Source organism: Dipodomys spectabilis, unplaced genomic scaffold (genome assembly GCF_019054845.1).
Source record: "Dipodomys spectabilis isolate Male_0828 unplaced genomic scaffold, ASM1905484v1 ptg000054l, whole genome shotgun sequence".
NCBI classification, from domain to species: domain Eukaryota; kingdom Metazoa; phylum Chordata; class Mammalia; order Rodentia; family Heteromyidae; genus Dipodomys; species Dipodomys spectabilis.
The window spans coordinates 18,414,051-18,430,039 of record NW_024870731.1 but is presented as its reverse complement, the minus strand read 5'-3'; the positions used below and the strand labels follow the sequence as shown (position 1 = coordinate 18,430,039).

General features: G+C 33.1%; 1 protein-coding gene across 2 annotated transcripts in view; it reads left to right on the top strand.

The window, feature by feature from the left end:
- Top2b (DNA topoisomerase II beta) overlaps positions 1 to 15,989 on the top strand; it is a 63,369-nt gene that overhangs the window by 12,584 nt on the left and 34,796 nt on the right. The window contains exons 2-10 of one of the 2 annotated variants that reach the window (XM_042680072.1): positions 5,581 to 5,736; positions 6,659 to 6,749; positions 8,229 to 8,292; positions 9,870 to 10,015; positions 10,887 to 10,984; positions 11,942 to 12,154; positions 13,814 to 13,987; positions 14,206 to 14,307; positions 14,497 to 14,634. In XM_042680072.1, the coding sequence (XP_042536006.1) occupies positions 5,581 to 5,736; positions 6,659 to 6,749; positions 8,229 to 8,292; positions 9,870 to 10,015; positions 10,887 to 10,984; positions 11,942 to 12,154; positions 13,814 to 13,987; positions 14,206 to 14,307; positions 14,497 to 14,634 (1,182 nt within the window). Of the gene's footprint in view, positions 1 to 5,565; positions 5,737 to 6,658; positions 6,750 to 8,228; positions 8,293 to 9,869; positions 10,016 to 10,886; positions 10,985 to 11,941; positions 12,155 to 13,813; positions 13,988 to 14,205; positions 14,308 to 14,496; positions 14,635 to 15,989 lie in introns of both variants that reach the window. The other variant, XM_042680071.1, reaches the window with a different exon arrangement.

The following is a 15,989-nucleotide window of genomic DNA, read 5'->3' as shown; positions in this document are numbered from 1 at the left end:
TTGTTATAGGTAATCTCTGACTTCTGCCTGGCCTGGCTTCAAACTGTGATCCTCAGATTTTAGCCTTCTGAGTAGCTGGGATTACAGGTGTGTACCATTGATGGTGCTTATTAGCACACATCCCTTTAATTCTGCGATGTGACTTATGATGTTCCCTCTTCTGTTTATACTTTAGTTGAGTCTTTAAGAAAGAAAAAAAAATCTTGCTTTAACTGGTTTGAAATGTTTTATCTCTGTAATCATTACTATTTCCTTCCTTTTAAGTTTACTTTTTTTCTTAGTTCCTTAAAGTGTAATGTTAAGTTGTTAGAGATTCTTATTTTTTTAAGTGCAATACTTTCAATTGAATTCTGTTTGTATTTTTTTTTCATTTATCTCCACATATTTTCTAAGTTTCTTTCTGGTTTTGTGGAGCTCCTGGTCTGATATTTCTTGAGGCTTTTTCAATCACAGCTGGCACTCTCCATTTGAACTGAACCTCCAGTCTGACTTTTTGCTGAGGAGAGATAAGTCTCTTTGATTTATCTACTCATTCTGAGTTGGAACTGTGATCTCTAGATCTCAGCCTCCTGAATAGCTAGAATTATAGGCCTGACCCACCAAACCCCTGGCTCTGATTTTCTATGAGTTCTCCTTTCTTCTCTCTCCTTTCCCTTCCCCCTTCTCTCCATTTGCTCCCTCCTTTTCCTTCCTTCCTCTCTTTTTTCTTCTGATATCAGTGTTGAAGTCCATAACATTGAGCTTGCTTGGCTTGTTAGCTCACCTGGCTCAGCTGTTGCTCTATTTCTAGAGTCACACCTCCAGCTCAGTTTTCTTTTTACTATATATTTGGGAGATGGAGTCTCAGTTGTTGTTTTTTCCCTGCCCACGTTGGCATTGAACTTTGATCTTCCAGGTCTCAGACTCTTCAGTAGTTGGGATGATGGACCTGCACCACTGTCACTTTGCTCATCAGCATTTCTTGATGGATAAGTCTGGTGGTGATGACTTCCCACAGCTTTTATTACTTCTGGAAGTCTGAATTTTTCTTTCGTTGTTTTTTGAAAGGCAGTTTTGCTAGATATAATAATACTCAGAGTATACTCCCCTCGTCTGAAAGATTTCTGCTTAATGTTTTGCTGATGACCTAATAAAAGCTCTAGTACATAATGATTTGCTTCTCTGTGGCTGCTTTCAAGAGTCTCTCCTTTTGTGACTTTTGACAGTTTGTGTCTTCAGTATAAATCTCTTTAGATTTGTCCTTGTTTACAGTCTTTAAGTTTCTTGAATTCACATGTCTATTTCTCTCCCCACATTTGGAAAGTTTTCATCCATTGGGTAATTATTCAAGTAGAAACTTTCCCCCTTTTATCAGCAAATATTAATTATACAATTGGAATTTGTTATGATATTTTCATACATGTATATAATACATTTTAACCAAATTAATTCCTTCTATTACTAGGGTTTTGAACATGTGGCCTTACTCTAGCCACATTCCCATGGTTGTTTTTGAGATAAGGTCTTGCATTTATGTATGGATGGGCCTGGATACTGATCTTTCTACTTACACCTTCTCCATAGATGGGGTGACAGGCATGTGCCAGCATGCACTGCTTTTCATAGGTTGAGATGGAAGTCTCCCAAACCTTTTGCCTGGGCTAGCCTCAAATTGTGATCCCTCTGATCTTCACTACCAGAGTAGCTCCTGTGCCTGGCCCTATTTTACTCATTCTGATCCATCTCCCTTCTCTTTTCAAACAGGCTCTTTACACATTTCTCTTTTCCTTCTGCTTTGAGATGTCTACAATGTATATGTTTGGTTGGACATGAACTGTAAGTTGTTTAGGTGCTCATCAATTTTCTTCATTTTTGCTTTTGAAATTTCTATCTTCAAATTGTTTATCTGTAGATTATCTATCTATCTAGCTATCTGTAGAGATATATCTATCATATCTCTATCTATATTTATATCCATCTATCTATATTTTTTCTTTTACCAAGTCAATCTCCTGCTGTCACTACTAGTATATTTTCAATTCATGTGTTCTTCAGTTTCAGAAATAACATTTGATTCTCTTTTTTTTTCTTGTTTTGCTTGCACATTATTTTACTGATGTTATTGTTTAGTGGTCTATCTGTGCTCATTTAATTTGCTGAGCATTGTTATGATAGTTGTTTTGGATTCTTTGTCAGGAAATTCATGTATCTCCATTTTCTTAGGGTAACTTATAGAGTTTGAATGTGTTCCTTTGAATAATTCATGTTTCCCTATTTCCTTGTATGTCTTGTTATTTTTTTTGTTAGGGCTGGCTAGAGAACCTGGAGACTTGCAGATCTTTTCTATGGATGTATCCTCACTCTATGGGCTCTTGAAGAGTTTAGCCTATATCTTCTCAGGAGTATTCTCTGGTGTTGGTCGTCCTCCCCTCCCTCTCTCCCTCTCTCCCCCCCCTCCTCTGTCTCTGTCTCTCTGTCTCTGTCTCTCTCCCTCTCTCCCTCCCTCCCTCCCTCCCCCCTCCTCTGTCTCTGTCTGTCTGTGTCTGTCTGTCTGTCTGTCTGTCTGTCTGTCTCTCTCTCTCTCTCTCTCTCTCTCTCTCTCTCTCTCTCTCTTTTCCCCCCCCCATAAGTATGGAATTGGAGCTCCACCTAGTGCCTGTATCTTATACTGCATACTCTGGGTGCTACACTAAATCATGTTGATTTCCTTTGTTCTCAATGGCTAATATAGTGTCCTATCCAGAAATCAGAAACCAGTTCCTAGGGTAGTACTTCTCATACATTTTCATAGGACGTGCATTCCACTTCTTTTCCTCACAGTTGGAGAAATTGAAAGTTAGGTGTTTCCTTCCTGTCCTGCCTTGCTGAATGTTGTAGGGATTAAAGACTGTACTGAAGTGTGTTCTCTGTCTCTCACAAAGGCAAGCAGTTCATATATTTTTTAGCACATGTTTCAATGAGAAAAGAAGGCCATCTTGTTGGCTTACATTTTCTAGTTTTTCAAATATTGCCTTCACAAGAATGATAAACTTTTCAAATTGACAAGGTCCATATCAAACACTTTGGTAACTAACTGTAAGGTGGATGTGTAAAAGCTGGTGATTTTTTAAACCACTCAATGTATTTACTTATAAATTTATAAGTTAAATCTAGTTTATTCACTTAATTTTTCCAGATAGTTCCATTTCTTTACAAATGATATAATAATCTTTCTAATAGATAAATAATTCTATTGTAGTATAGATATATATTATATGCTACATTTTCTTGATTCATACATCCATCAAGGAATAGCTGTGCTGATCCCATACCTTAGGTATGGTGAATAGTGCTTCAACAAACATGGTTGTGCTAGTAGTGGCTTTACTGTATCATGGTATGTGGTCTTTTGGGTAAATGCCCAAGAGGAGAAAAAAGTAGTAAGTTTTTCAAAAAGTCATGAAGTAGAGCTTTACCCCTATTGTCCACGCTTTAGTTCAGGTGTATCATCAGGACCAATTTAGAAGTTTAAATTAGGTAATGGTAAAAATATTTTTTTCTTGTAATTACATTTGTTTTGAAGGAATTGCCCGAAGAGGAATGCTTACAGCTTTCGTATATCCCTAATCTCTATGTCAATAATTGCAAACTTAGAATTTGAGTTCTAGATTAATGATAGAACATTACCCACATTAAATTTCGTAATGCCTATGAAAGTATTTTTTTTTATCTTAATCATTACAGTCTTTTTTCTAGCTATTTTTCTATTTTCCTAGCCCATTTGAAAAAATAATTTTCTTTTTATCGAAAGCAATTTTTAAATGACTCAGAAATATTAGTAGGTAAATGTATAAATGAAAGAATGTATGAGAACAGCATAAATGTAGTAAAAAATTAAATTATTTGTTATACTCTTGTTTGGAACATTAAATCTCTTCACTTTTACATAAAATTCATGACATTGGGAAACTATACTTAATGTTTGAATTTCCTTAGGGCTTGTGTGTCACAACTCTTATTTTGCTTTAAACTATTCATCACACATCTTTTTTGTCCCTTCCTCTCCCCTCCTCTCCCTTCCCGTCCCCTCCTCTGCCCTCTCCTCTCCTTTCCTTTCTTTTCCTTCCTCCCCTTCCCCTTCCTCTTCTGCTTCCTCCCCCTTCCCTTCCCTCCCCTTCCCTCTTCTTTCCTGCCAGTACCAGGGTTTAAACTCACATTTGTTTGGTTGGCTTCCTTTGCTGAGCCCTGTTTAAGCCATGTTACAGCCTGGCTTTTATACTGATTAATTTGGTGATAGAGTCTTTGGGTCATTCTGCCAGGGCAGGCTTCAAACAGCCATCTTGTAGATCTTATCCTCTGAATAGCTAAGATTATAGACATGAGCCTATCTAGCAATGACATTTTATAAAGTAATTTTTAAAGGTGATGGTACATTTATGCCAAAGAACAAAGTTGTATTTTATTTGTTTAAATACACAGACTCTATCTTATGTTGTTTGTCTTGTATTTTTACTAAAATCAAAAACCTTTGAGCTATGTCAGTTTTTATTGTATGTTATTTTTTGACTCTAGAAAAAGTAGACCATCATAATACCCTTCTTTTTAGTGGGATGTCTCATCAGTTTTAAGAGGGAAATTTTAGAAGTAGAATGTTCTCTTCTCTTATTAGTTAAGACAGAAAGCCAGGTACTGGTGGGACATACCTGTTGTGATCCTAAGCTACTCAGAAAGCTGAAGTGTGAGGATCAAGATTCAAAGCCAGCCTGGGCAAAAAAGTTTGTGACACTCTTATATCCAGTTAACTAGCAAAAAGCTGGAAGTGGAGGTATAGCCCATGTAGTAGAGTGACAGCCTTAACAGAAAAAGACAAGGAAGAGTGTGAGGCTCTGAGTTAAAGTCCCAGCAGTGGCACAAAACCCACAAGCAAACAAAAAACCTGGAAATCTTCATTGTTGGGAATTTGAACTAGTCCTCATCTACCTTCACATCAACAATCTCTATGTACATGGAATTGACAGAGAAACTAGAATCATAGGGTACCACAGTATTATGGCACCCAGAACTGATAGTAGGATAATCTACAAATGTATGAAATTTGAGGATTTTAAGAGTCGTTTTCTAGCCATATCAGTGTTATTAACTACATAGGGTAATATTTTGTGTAGGTCACTTTCATGTAGCCTCTACCATAGTGTTCACTAGCTTAATGGCAGGAAACTTTCATCTGAAGATTTTGGGATCCCTGTAACCACTCACATTTAGTTATTGTGCTTCTATAACCTGACTGGAACTCACATCTGTCAGGAAGTTTTGAGAAATTTAAAGATGCACTTGTTATAGAACCAGGAAATATGTGTATTCTGAGTTGAACAGACAAGTTCTAATAATTCTGGTGACTGGATATACTCCTAGTTTAAGTGCAATCAATACTGCAGCTTCATGTTATAAAGAAAACTAGAGTTTCAGTAGAAAGATCAACATTCTTTCAGACTTTAAACATTAGTATATCTGTTTAATTTTCTATTAGAAAAGCCCATATCGTGTCCATACACATTTTAGTTTACCCCTTGGTAGGTTATTTAAATTTGATTTTTTGGTTAATTTTAGACTCTTTTTGATCAGAACAATGCTGCAAAGAAAGAAGAGTCAGAAATAGCAAACAAAAATGATTCTTCAAAGAAGTTATCTGTTGAACGAGTATATCAGAAGAAAACACAACTTGAACACATTCTCCTTCGTCCTGATACATATATTGGATCAGTGGAACCACTGACACAGGTAATTATTTACTAAAATTGATTGAACTAGGAATATGTAACTATGTTTACTTCAAAAATATATCAATAGATTATTCTTATCCATAGACTTTGCAAATTCGTAATTTCACATTGAGGGGCCTAGAAATGTAGCTCATTGGTAGATATCTTCCCTAATATGCAAAGGACCCTATTTGTTGCCCCCTCACACCAAAACAAAAAACAAAAACAAAAATGGAGAGCAATCTAGGAGAAATATAAATGCCTTTATTTCATTCTGGAAATAAATACTATCAGAAGTGTAGATTAAAAGAGTACCATATGGATTTTTCAAATGTCCACAAATTCATGCTGTGGTTTAACTTTAATAGTATTTACCTTTTAGAATTTATACATAAATGCTATTAATTATAATTATAAACTTGACTGTACATGTTATATATCATATATAACTATATGATATATAATATACTGCATATGTATACATACACACATATAGTTTTTATTCTTGTTTAAGCCTATTAAGTTTTGGAAGGTCAAAGTGATGAGTTTATTTTATTTTACTCTGCTATCTCTACTGTAGAAAAGATAAAGTATGAGGTAAACCTGTAAAATAAATATGTTTCTATAGATTTCTGTTTCATTTAAGTATTGTCCTGATGATTCTTGGTGCCTTAAAGAGGACAAGGAAATCTCCAGACCTGAATACCGACTTGAAATAAAATGAACAAATTTTTAATTCTGAGGTTAAATTGAATGAATAGCAAACTTGACTTTAGACAAAATTAAATATAAATATATACATATATGTATACATATACACACACACTTCTCCTTTGAAGATCTATTTTGCATAGAGTAAATGACAATGTAGATTATATTTTGTAAGCTTGATGATATATATGCTATGGAGTAAAATATTTTGAATTTTTCTTTCAATGCAGTTAATGTGGGTATATGATGAAGATGTAGGAATGAATTGCAGAGAGGTTACCTTTGTTCCAGGTTTATACAAGATCTTTGATGAAATCCTCGGTGAGTACTTGTGTAGGATTAACACATCTGTTTCTATTAATGCCCATATATATGTAAATATTATAGAATATTTACCAAATGTTTGGCTATATAAATTTCACTATAGATGTGTGTGTGTGTAATATGCTTAGTTGCAATATTTTTCATATCTTTATGTTTCTATTTGCTCATATGTATAAAGTTCAGAGAGCTTCTGTAAAGTGAATGTGTTAAGTGTGTAATCTCAATATTTGATATGTACTCTTGAATGTGTAGAACTCTGGGGTTTACCAGAGTCACAGTTACCTGGGGTAAATTAAATGTGGAAACAACAGGGTCCTGATCTTGAGTTGAATGTGGGACATGTAAATACATATTTTTCACCAGCTGTTAAGGTATTTCTGTTGAGTAGACAAGTTTAGTAACCATTGCTCTACATGATCTCTGTTCCTTCCAAATCACATGATAAGTTAAATTATAATGAATTATGAATGATTTATTGACTCCTAGGGAATACTTGTACTTTGGAAATGTTTTTAATGTTGAACTTTCTAGAGAGTCCTTATTTACTCCCTTATTAGTATAATTTGAGATTTCATATACTATAAGGTTGTATGACTCCCTTTGATCTTGGTCCTTAGGAAAATATAAGGAAAGCTAGAGGTATTATGTTTTGTCATCTCAAATTTGCTTTCCAAGTATTATTTTGGTTTTTATTTTAGATTTATTACACAGTGTTTGTCAGGAACATATTTTATGACTGAAGTTCAATTTGATGGTTAGCTTATAGTTGTATTTTCATGAGGTAACATCAGTATAAGATTTAGAATTTTGATTCCTCAGGGTATCTTCAGGTAACAATAACTGGTTTAGCTGGGCACTGGTGGCTCAAGCCTATAATCCTAGCTACTCAGGAGGCTGAGATCTGAGGATCATGGTTTGAAGCCAACCCAGGCAGAAAAGTTACTGAGACTCTTATCTCCAATTAACCACCAGAAAACTGGAAGTGGTTCTGTGGCTCAAAGTGGTAGAGCACTAGCCTTGAATGAAAAAGCTCCAGGACAGTGCCCAGGCCCAGAGTTCAAGTCCATGACCACCCACCCCCACCACCACCAAAAAGAAAAAAGCAAAAATTGTTTGGCTTCAATTTATTTTGCACATAAAATCTCTCTTTTATTGAAGGAGACAGTAATTATTTGCTACCAGAATAAAAACAATAAATTAAAATTTTTTACTTCTAGAGTTAGGGGGATAAATGCAGCAATTTTTGCCTCTTTTTTTTTTTGGTAGATAATATTGAAGTGATTTGATGTGATGTAAAACTAAGAATTTTCTTTAAAAAATGAGATTTTTTTTAAAAGTAGAACTTGGAAATAATTGGCATTAAAATTAACTATATATAGATGTTTATATTAAGTAGGGTTGCACATACAGTTGTATGTACATATTTTTATTTATATGACAATGTTTTATTACTCATGGAGATATTTAATTTTATAGTTAATGCTGCTGACAATAAGCAGAGGGATAAGAACATGACCTGTATTAAGGTTTCTATTGATCCGTAAGTATATTTCAAATTTACCTTTTATACTGTTGTTTTATTTACGAAATCCTAAATTTATAAATACTTCTCAAATGCATAATGTATATACTTAGTACATTTTGTTTCCTTATTGCATCAGACTTTGTAATTTTTACCTTCTCTGTTATTTAGAATACTCTTCCCTCAACTATTCCAAGTACTTCCCTATGGGAACTAGCAGAAACCATTTTTCTTTGAAGCTGTTATTCCCATTTTAGCTGCTAGAAGAATCACTCCATTTTTCCTTCTTACCCTTTCTTTAAGACTTAAGGGTAGGGCTATTAGTGCTACTTTGAGTACATTATGAGTGAAATTTATTTTTCATGACTATTTTGGACTAATTTGGACTATTTTATCGCATACGACATTGTTTAATGTTAAATACATTGTTTAAATTTTAGAATATTTAGAATATTTTCCCCATGTTTGGCTAGTTAGATTTCACTATGATGATGGGTATAAAAATAGAATCATTTTAAGTTAGAAGCATAGTTCATCTGTTTGTACCATTTTACTTGCATGCCTTTCACAAAGTGTTACATTTGCCTTTTTTACTTTCATTAGTTAGCTTACCTTTAAGATTTTCCCTAATAATCATGAAATTTTAATAATTCAGATACAGCCTTACTCTCAATTTAATTTCAGGTTGGTGTGGTCAAAAGTTAGTGGTGTAATTAAAAAAAAGTTAGTGGTGTAATAATGTATGTTTGGTTATAATATTAAGTTAGTATATGTTATCTATCTTTTCTAAAAGAATTTGGATAATTTTATCACTGAGCCATGCTTGCAGCCTGATTTTTGCTTTATGTTTTTGAGATAAAGTCTGGATACACACCTGGGTAAGATTCTCCTATGTTAGGCTTTTATGCCATAGTTCCTGGTAGCTGGGATAGCAGACATGTGTTTCCATGTCTAATTCTTCATTGAAGAGGGGTCTCAATGGACAACAATCTCAGTCTCCCAGTAGTTAGGATTACAGGTGTGAGCAGTTGGTGCCCAGCTTTGTGAACATTATTGATGGAGCAGGTGATACAGTAATAGAATTCTAAATAGTTACTTAGTAGCTACAGAACTAAATACTATTATCTTGGAATTGATATGATTGAAACTTTTTAATAGAGAGGTAACTATAACAGAAAATTCCAAACTCCCATTTATATAGACTTACTGAATATAGAGGGTGTCAAACTTTGTATTTTAAAACTGATAGAATGAATCAGGAAGATTATATATAAAGTATATAAAGAGAATACATAGTTCACTTTTTATAGAAGTAATACTCCTTTTACTCTTTCCTGAGAGGTTAAGAAGAACCTCTTCTGAGAAATTGTGTCATTGCTTTGGAAATCTTAGTGATTCTTTAAATTGAGTTGTGACATATGATTGAAATGTGTGCTCTGACCAAGAATGATAAGACAATGTCTTCTGATTGGTAATGACTGGCAGCTTGCTTATATACATTTAGATTATTTTGGATTATATTACTTTTATTGAAATTAAATGTAGATTTAATTTTAAGGTCTAAACTCTAAATAAATAAACTTATTTATTTACAGTGAATCAAACATTATTAGCATTTGGAACAATGGGAAAGGCATTCCAGTAGTAGAACACAAAGTAGAGAAAGTTTATGTTCCTGCTTTAATTTTTGGACAGCTTTTAACATCCAGTAACTATGATGATGATGAGAAAAAAGTTACAGGTAAAGTCTAAATTTTGACTGTACAGTACTACTTTCTTAACATAGAAATCTAAAATTTCCTGTTGATATGTAAGTTTTTTGTTTTTGTTTTTGGTGCCAGTCCTGGGGCTTGAACTCAAGTTCAGGGTCTGAGCACTGCTCCTGAGCTTTTTTGCTCAAGATCAGCACTCTACTACTTGAGCGACAGCTCAACATGGGCTTTTGGTGTTTAATCAGAGAAGAATCTCACAGACTTTCCTGCCTGAACTGGCTTTGAACTATGATCCTCAGATTTCAGCCTCCTGAGTGGCTAGGATTACAGGTGTGAGCCACCAGTTCCCAGCTCTTTGTTTTGATTATATAGTTTGACAGTATCATTTTAAAAGTCAGCTAATACATTAACTTTTACATTGCTGAAGATACATGTGTACATAAATTTGTTGTTACTTATACACATCTTTTGATATTAAATTAATTTAAATTGTTTTTCTTATGGCTTAAGATTAAAAATCTAGACTCTAAAAATAAAGTTGAAAGTGCTTTGGAAAAGTTATGTTATCCAAGTAGTAGTTTATTTATTTATTTTTTAAAACTAAGTCTCTTAAAGGTTGATAAATAGAAAAAACAAATTTTATATTCACCTAGACTTACTGTATGATGAGATACCAACCTTTATTTTTTGAAATTGTGAAAATAATCTGTAAAATACTTGTTTTAAACATATTACTATATGTGCTACCTTTTAATTGTATTTTTCTTTAAATGTAAAACAAAGTAAGGAATATTCCAGCAGTGATGGATAGTGTGATAGGTAGAACTATTTTGCAACAGATTTGCTACTTAATAGGTAAGTTAACAAAACTCCTTTATAGATATTTCTTTTGTTTTACAGGTGGCCGCAATGGTTATGGTGCAAAACTTTGTAATATTTTCAGTACAAAATTTACAGTAGAAACTGCTTGTAAAGAATACAAGCATAGTTTTAAGCAGGTATGATAAAAGCATCCGTGTTTTTTTTCAATGTTTCTGTGTTTTGCTTAGATAGTAGAACCTTAGATCAATTATAGTGATATCTCCTTCCCTCCTCCCATCTTTTTACCCTCCTTTCCTTCTTCATCCTTTCTTTCATTTCTTTATTTCTTCATTTCTTCCTTCTAAGCATTAGTTTTTTTTAGAGCATTATGCGTGATTCCAAAATCATATTGGAATGTCTGGCAGATTTTATATAAGCCTCATCATTTCCCCTAGTTGAATGCGTTAGCAGACGTCTTTAACTTGGTCTAGTATTAGTGAAAAAATTCTAGGCCTCATATACTTAAATTTAGCATGCTTGTAGACTTTCTTATTGAATCACAGTTAAAACATTTTTATAGGCCTTTGAAAAGGTAGTTTTGAAATTTTATACAACCTAAAATAATTTGGTCAGAAACTGTATCATGCTTGTTTATTCTTGTAAAGAATCTAGCTGGGTGCCAGTGGCTCACACCTGTAATCCTAGCTACTTAGGAGGCTGAGATCTGAGGATGGTGGTTCAAAGCCAGCCTGGGCAGCAAAGTCCATGAGACTCTTATCTCCAATTAACCACCAGAAAACCAGAAGTGGTGCTGTGGCTCAAATGGTAGAGTGCTTGCCTTGAACTGAAGAGCTCAGGAAAGTGCCTAGGCCCAGAGTTCAAGCCCCACCACTGACAAAAAAAGAAAAAGAATCTATATGACCTGTTGGATTTGAAAGATATTTTATTGCTAGTATACAAAGCTGTGCAATTTATTTTGTTTTCAATATGAAACTATAATAGTAATATTTATAATTTTTCATGTTCAGTAGTAATATTTTTATTTTTTCATATTTAAATATCAGTTACAAGGATTTTTTTTATCTTGGATTAAATATATATTTCATGAACAGAGTATTTATGAAACTCTTACTTGAGTAATTTTTCTTTTAAAGACATGGATGAACAATATGATGAAGACTTCTGAAGCCAAAATTAAACATTTTGATGGTGAGGATTACACATGTATAACATTCCAACCAGACCTGTCTAAATTTAAGATGGAAAAACTTGACAAGGATATTGTAGCCCTCATGACCAGAAGAGCATATGATTTGGCAGGTTCATGTAAAGGGGTCAAGGTCATGTTTAATGGAAAGAAATTGCCTGTAAGTGTCTTTTTAAAAAAAAGTTAATACAGTGTTTTATAAGCAAGATAAATATAATTGGATTTTTTTCTTGCAATATATTCTGATCTTTCTTTTAACCAGTGTGTTTAGATGAATAACATTTAAAGTGATTATTGATTTATTTGGAATAAAATCTACCATCTGCTATCTAATTTTTATTGCTGGTTTATGTTGTTTCTTAGTCTTATTCTGTATTCTCTGGTTTTAATTGAGAATTAAAAAACTGAATGTACTCTATTTCTCTGTTTATATTTTTAAACCTTAGCAAATTACATAGGGTTTGCAATAAATACACTTTTCTAAATAAGTTGAACCCACCTTCAAATAATACTTTGTGAATAGTGAAAGTATAATATAAATGTAATATATGCAATATAAGTAAGTATAATATATATAAGTAATTATAGCAGTATAATACCAGGTTCTCTCTTCCATCTCTTGTGTCATTGTTGTCATAAATTTCACTTCTACAAAGGTTATATGAACCAGATCAAAAAGAAAAATAATGAAACAGAAAAAAATGTTTGGAAAAGTAATAGCCCAAATGCCATGTGTGGTGGTGTACAACACTAGTAATCCCAGCATTCAGGAGGTCAAGGCAGGAAGAGCTAGCTATGACTACATAAATGAGTTAAAAAAATAAAATACAAAACAGATGCTGTAGACTCATACCTGTAATCCTAGCTACTCAGGAGCATGAGACCTAAAGGATCACAGTTCAAAGCCAGCCTGGGCAAAAGAAAACTGATTGTACTTCCAAAATAATCAGCTATATTAGAAGCATGATTCAGGTGGTAGAGTGCTACCTGAGCAAGCTAAACTGAGCATATGTAAGATCCTGACTTCAACCCCACCACACCCCACTCTCTCCCCAAAAAGTTATGACTATAAAAGAAATAAAAGTAGTGACATTGTTGCTATTGTTTTATGAAGTTAAGTTTTCTCATAAAGGAATTAAAAATACAATAAAAGGTTATATTTTACTTTTTTTTCTGTTTCCATTGTTCTTCATTCTTGGTGTAGTATAGATCTCAGTTTCTGAGGTATGTGTATGTGTGTGATGTGTATATATATATATATATATATAGACAAATATATGTATACATATAAATATACATACATATATGAATATATATGTATATATGTATGTGTCTATATATATATACATATATACACACACACACACATATATATATATGTATATATATATACCATACACATACACACACCTCTGAAGGCATTCTAAAGGCATTCCAGAGTTTAGGATGGTCAACTATACCATGACTTCTGTTGTTTGAATTAAGGAAAAATAATTTTATCAATTGACTTTTTTGTAAGAATAGCAGTGCCTTGTTTCAACCATCTATTGAGCTAATACCGGACGTTAGCAATGTCTTTTTAAATACTTAAAAATTTGTAATATTTTATAGTAATTCATTTAGCTGTCACTTCTTTGTCTAATATACATAATAATGAATTCTTTTTTGAAGAACAGGGATCAAGAATACCATCAAGAAAGACATGAATGTTTGATCTGGGGCTAAGGGTTGTTGTTTAAAAAATATATCTATTCACCAAATGCTATTCACCTATTTCTTTTGTCAGAGTACAATTAATATTTGTTTTTTATATTAATAGGTAAATGGATTTCGCAGTTATGTAGACCTTTATGTGAAAGACAAATTGGATGAAACTGGAGTGGCCTTGAAAGTTATTCATGAACTTGCCAATGAAAGATGGGATGTTTGTCTCACATTGAGTGAAAAAGGATTCCAGCAAATCAGTTTTGTAAATAGTATCGCAACTACAAAAGTAAGTATGCATGCAAATTTATTGTTTCCAGGTCATTGGTGAAATAATAATACTTCATTTAAAATAACAAAATAAACAATAAATTGTGTTATTTTAAAAGTCCAGACTGTCATTTTGAAACTCATTACTCCTTTAGAAAATAGGTTTAATATAAAGCCATCAAATTGTTGAATACTCTACTTATGGAAGATTTTGGATTCTTTATTTTCCCTTCCTAGGGTGGCCGGCATGTGGATTATGTGGTAGATCAAGTTGTTGGTAAACTGATTGAAGTAGTTAAGAAAAAGAACAAAGCTGGTGTTTCAGTGAAACCATTTCAAGTGAGTGATGCTCTATATGTTCTGCCAAATTACTAAAGATTATCAGTTTTAGTTTGACAAGAAATGTACTTATTACTTTAATTATGTAGCTGTAACCCTTCTGTATATCACCTTGACAATAAAAAAAAATAAAACAAAGAGAATACCAGTTTTTCTGTTGACCTTTTTATTCTGGTTCTTTTTCCACAGGTAAAAAACCACATATGGGTTTTTATTAATTGTCTTATTGAAAATCCAACTTTTGATTCCCAGACTAAGGAAAATATGACTCTGCAGCCCAAAAGTTTTGGGTCCAAATGCCAACTGTCAGAAAAATTTTTTAAAGCAGTGAGTAAAACTTACATTATTTTTCAGTATTATGATAGTTAATTAAATAGTTTTCTTGATTTATTTGTTCTATTTGTGACTAGTTTCTCTTTCATAAAATGAATTATTGGTGTAGGCATGTTTAGACTATAAACTAACATGTTTAATTCTGATGACTTCAAAGGATAAACTTTGTTTTTTTGGTGCTAGTACTAGGGTTTAATTCCAGGGCCTCTCAATCTTCTTAATTTTCATATTCAAAGCTGGTACTTTACCACTTGAGCCTCCAGGCCAGACTTTTTCTGATTAATTGGAGATGAAGTCTCATGAACTTTTCTGACTGGGTTGGCTTTATGATCTAGTTCTCAGGCTTCTGAGAAGCTAAGATTATCGGTATGAGTCTTTGATACTCAGTTACAGTTTTTCTATTGAAGTATCAAATATATAACATAAAATATAGTTCTTTCTATATGCTTTAAAGTTTCATCTATAAGATGAACATACTAGTAAATGATAAATCTTTGATTTGCAACTGACTCTTGTGGCTATTAGCTTTCTGTTATCTGTTTATACAATCTAGATTTGATTTAGTTCCCATGTTAATGATATCACCAAAGAAACATTTATTAAGTATCTGGGAAGTGAGTTTGGCAGTGGGAATATAAAGAAGAAAAGCTTTGGAAGTTGATAGTTTGGTGAAGGAATAGTGTGTAATTTCCATTTGTCAGATTGTAGTAGTAGAGATTGCAAAGGTAGGATCTTAAAGACAGAAACAATGTTGGTTTCTAAGTTCTGGTTTAAGGCCTATAGAAGTGGTACTTTGGAATTTAATCATAATGAAGTCAAGCACTAAAATACTCTATACTAATGTTTCTTTATGTCCTCATACACTTAAATCATTATCACTAAAGATGACAAAAAAAAAGTTTCAGCTGGGCTTGATGGCTTAAACCTGTAATGCTAGCTATTCAGGATGCTAGGCTTGAGAGAATTTTAGTTGTTAAGCTAGCCTGATCAAAAAGTTCATGACACCCCCATCTCAACTAATAAAAACTTGACAAGGTGGCTATTGCCTATTACCTAAGCTGTGTAAGTAACTAAAAAGAAGAATGGGGTGGTCAGCCCTGGTAAAAAGCAAGAAGACCCTATCTGAAAAATAATAAAGAAAAAAGCTGGAGATTTGACTCAAGTGGTAGAGTGCCTGCCAAGCAAATTCAAGGCCCTAAGTTCAAAGCCACCAGTACTGATAAAAAACAACAACAAACAAACTTTTAGGACTTGGAATTGAAGAAGCTTAACTTCTTGTACTTCTTGTAATGTGTTGTTACATGTTAATTCACTGTAAATTATAAACAGTACATCATGGTGAAATTACC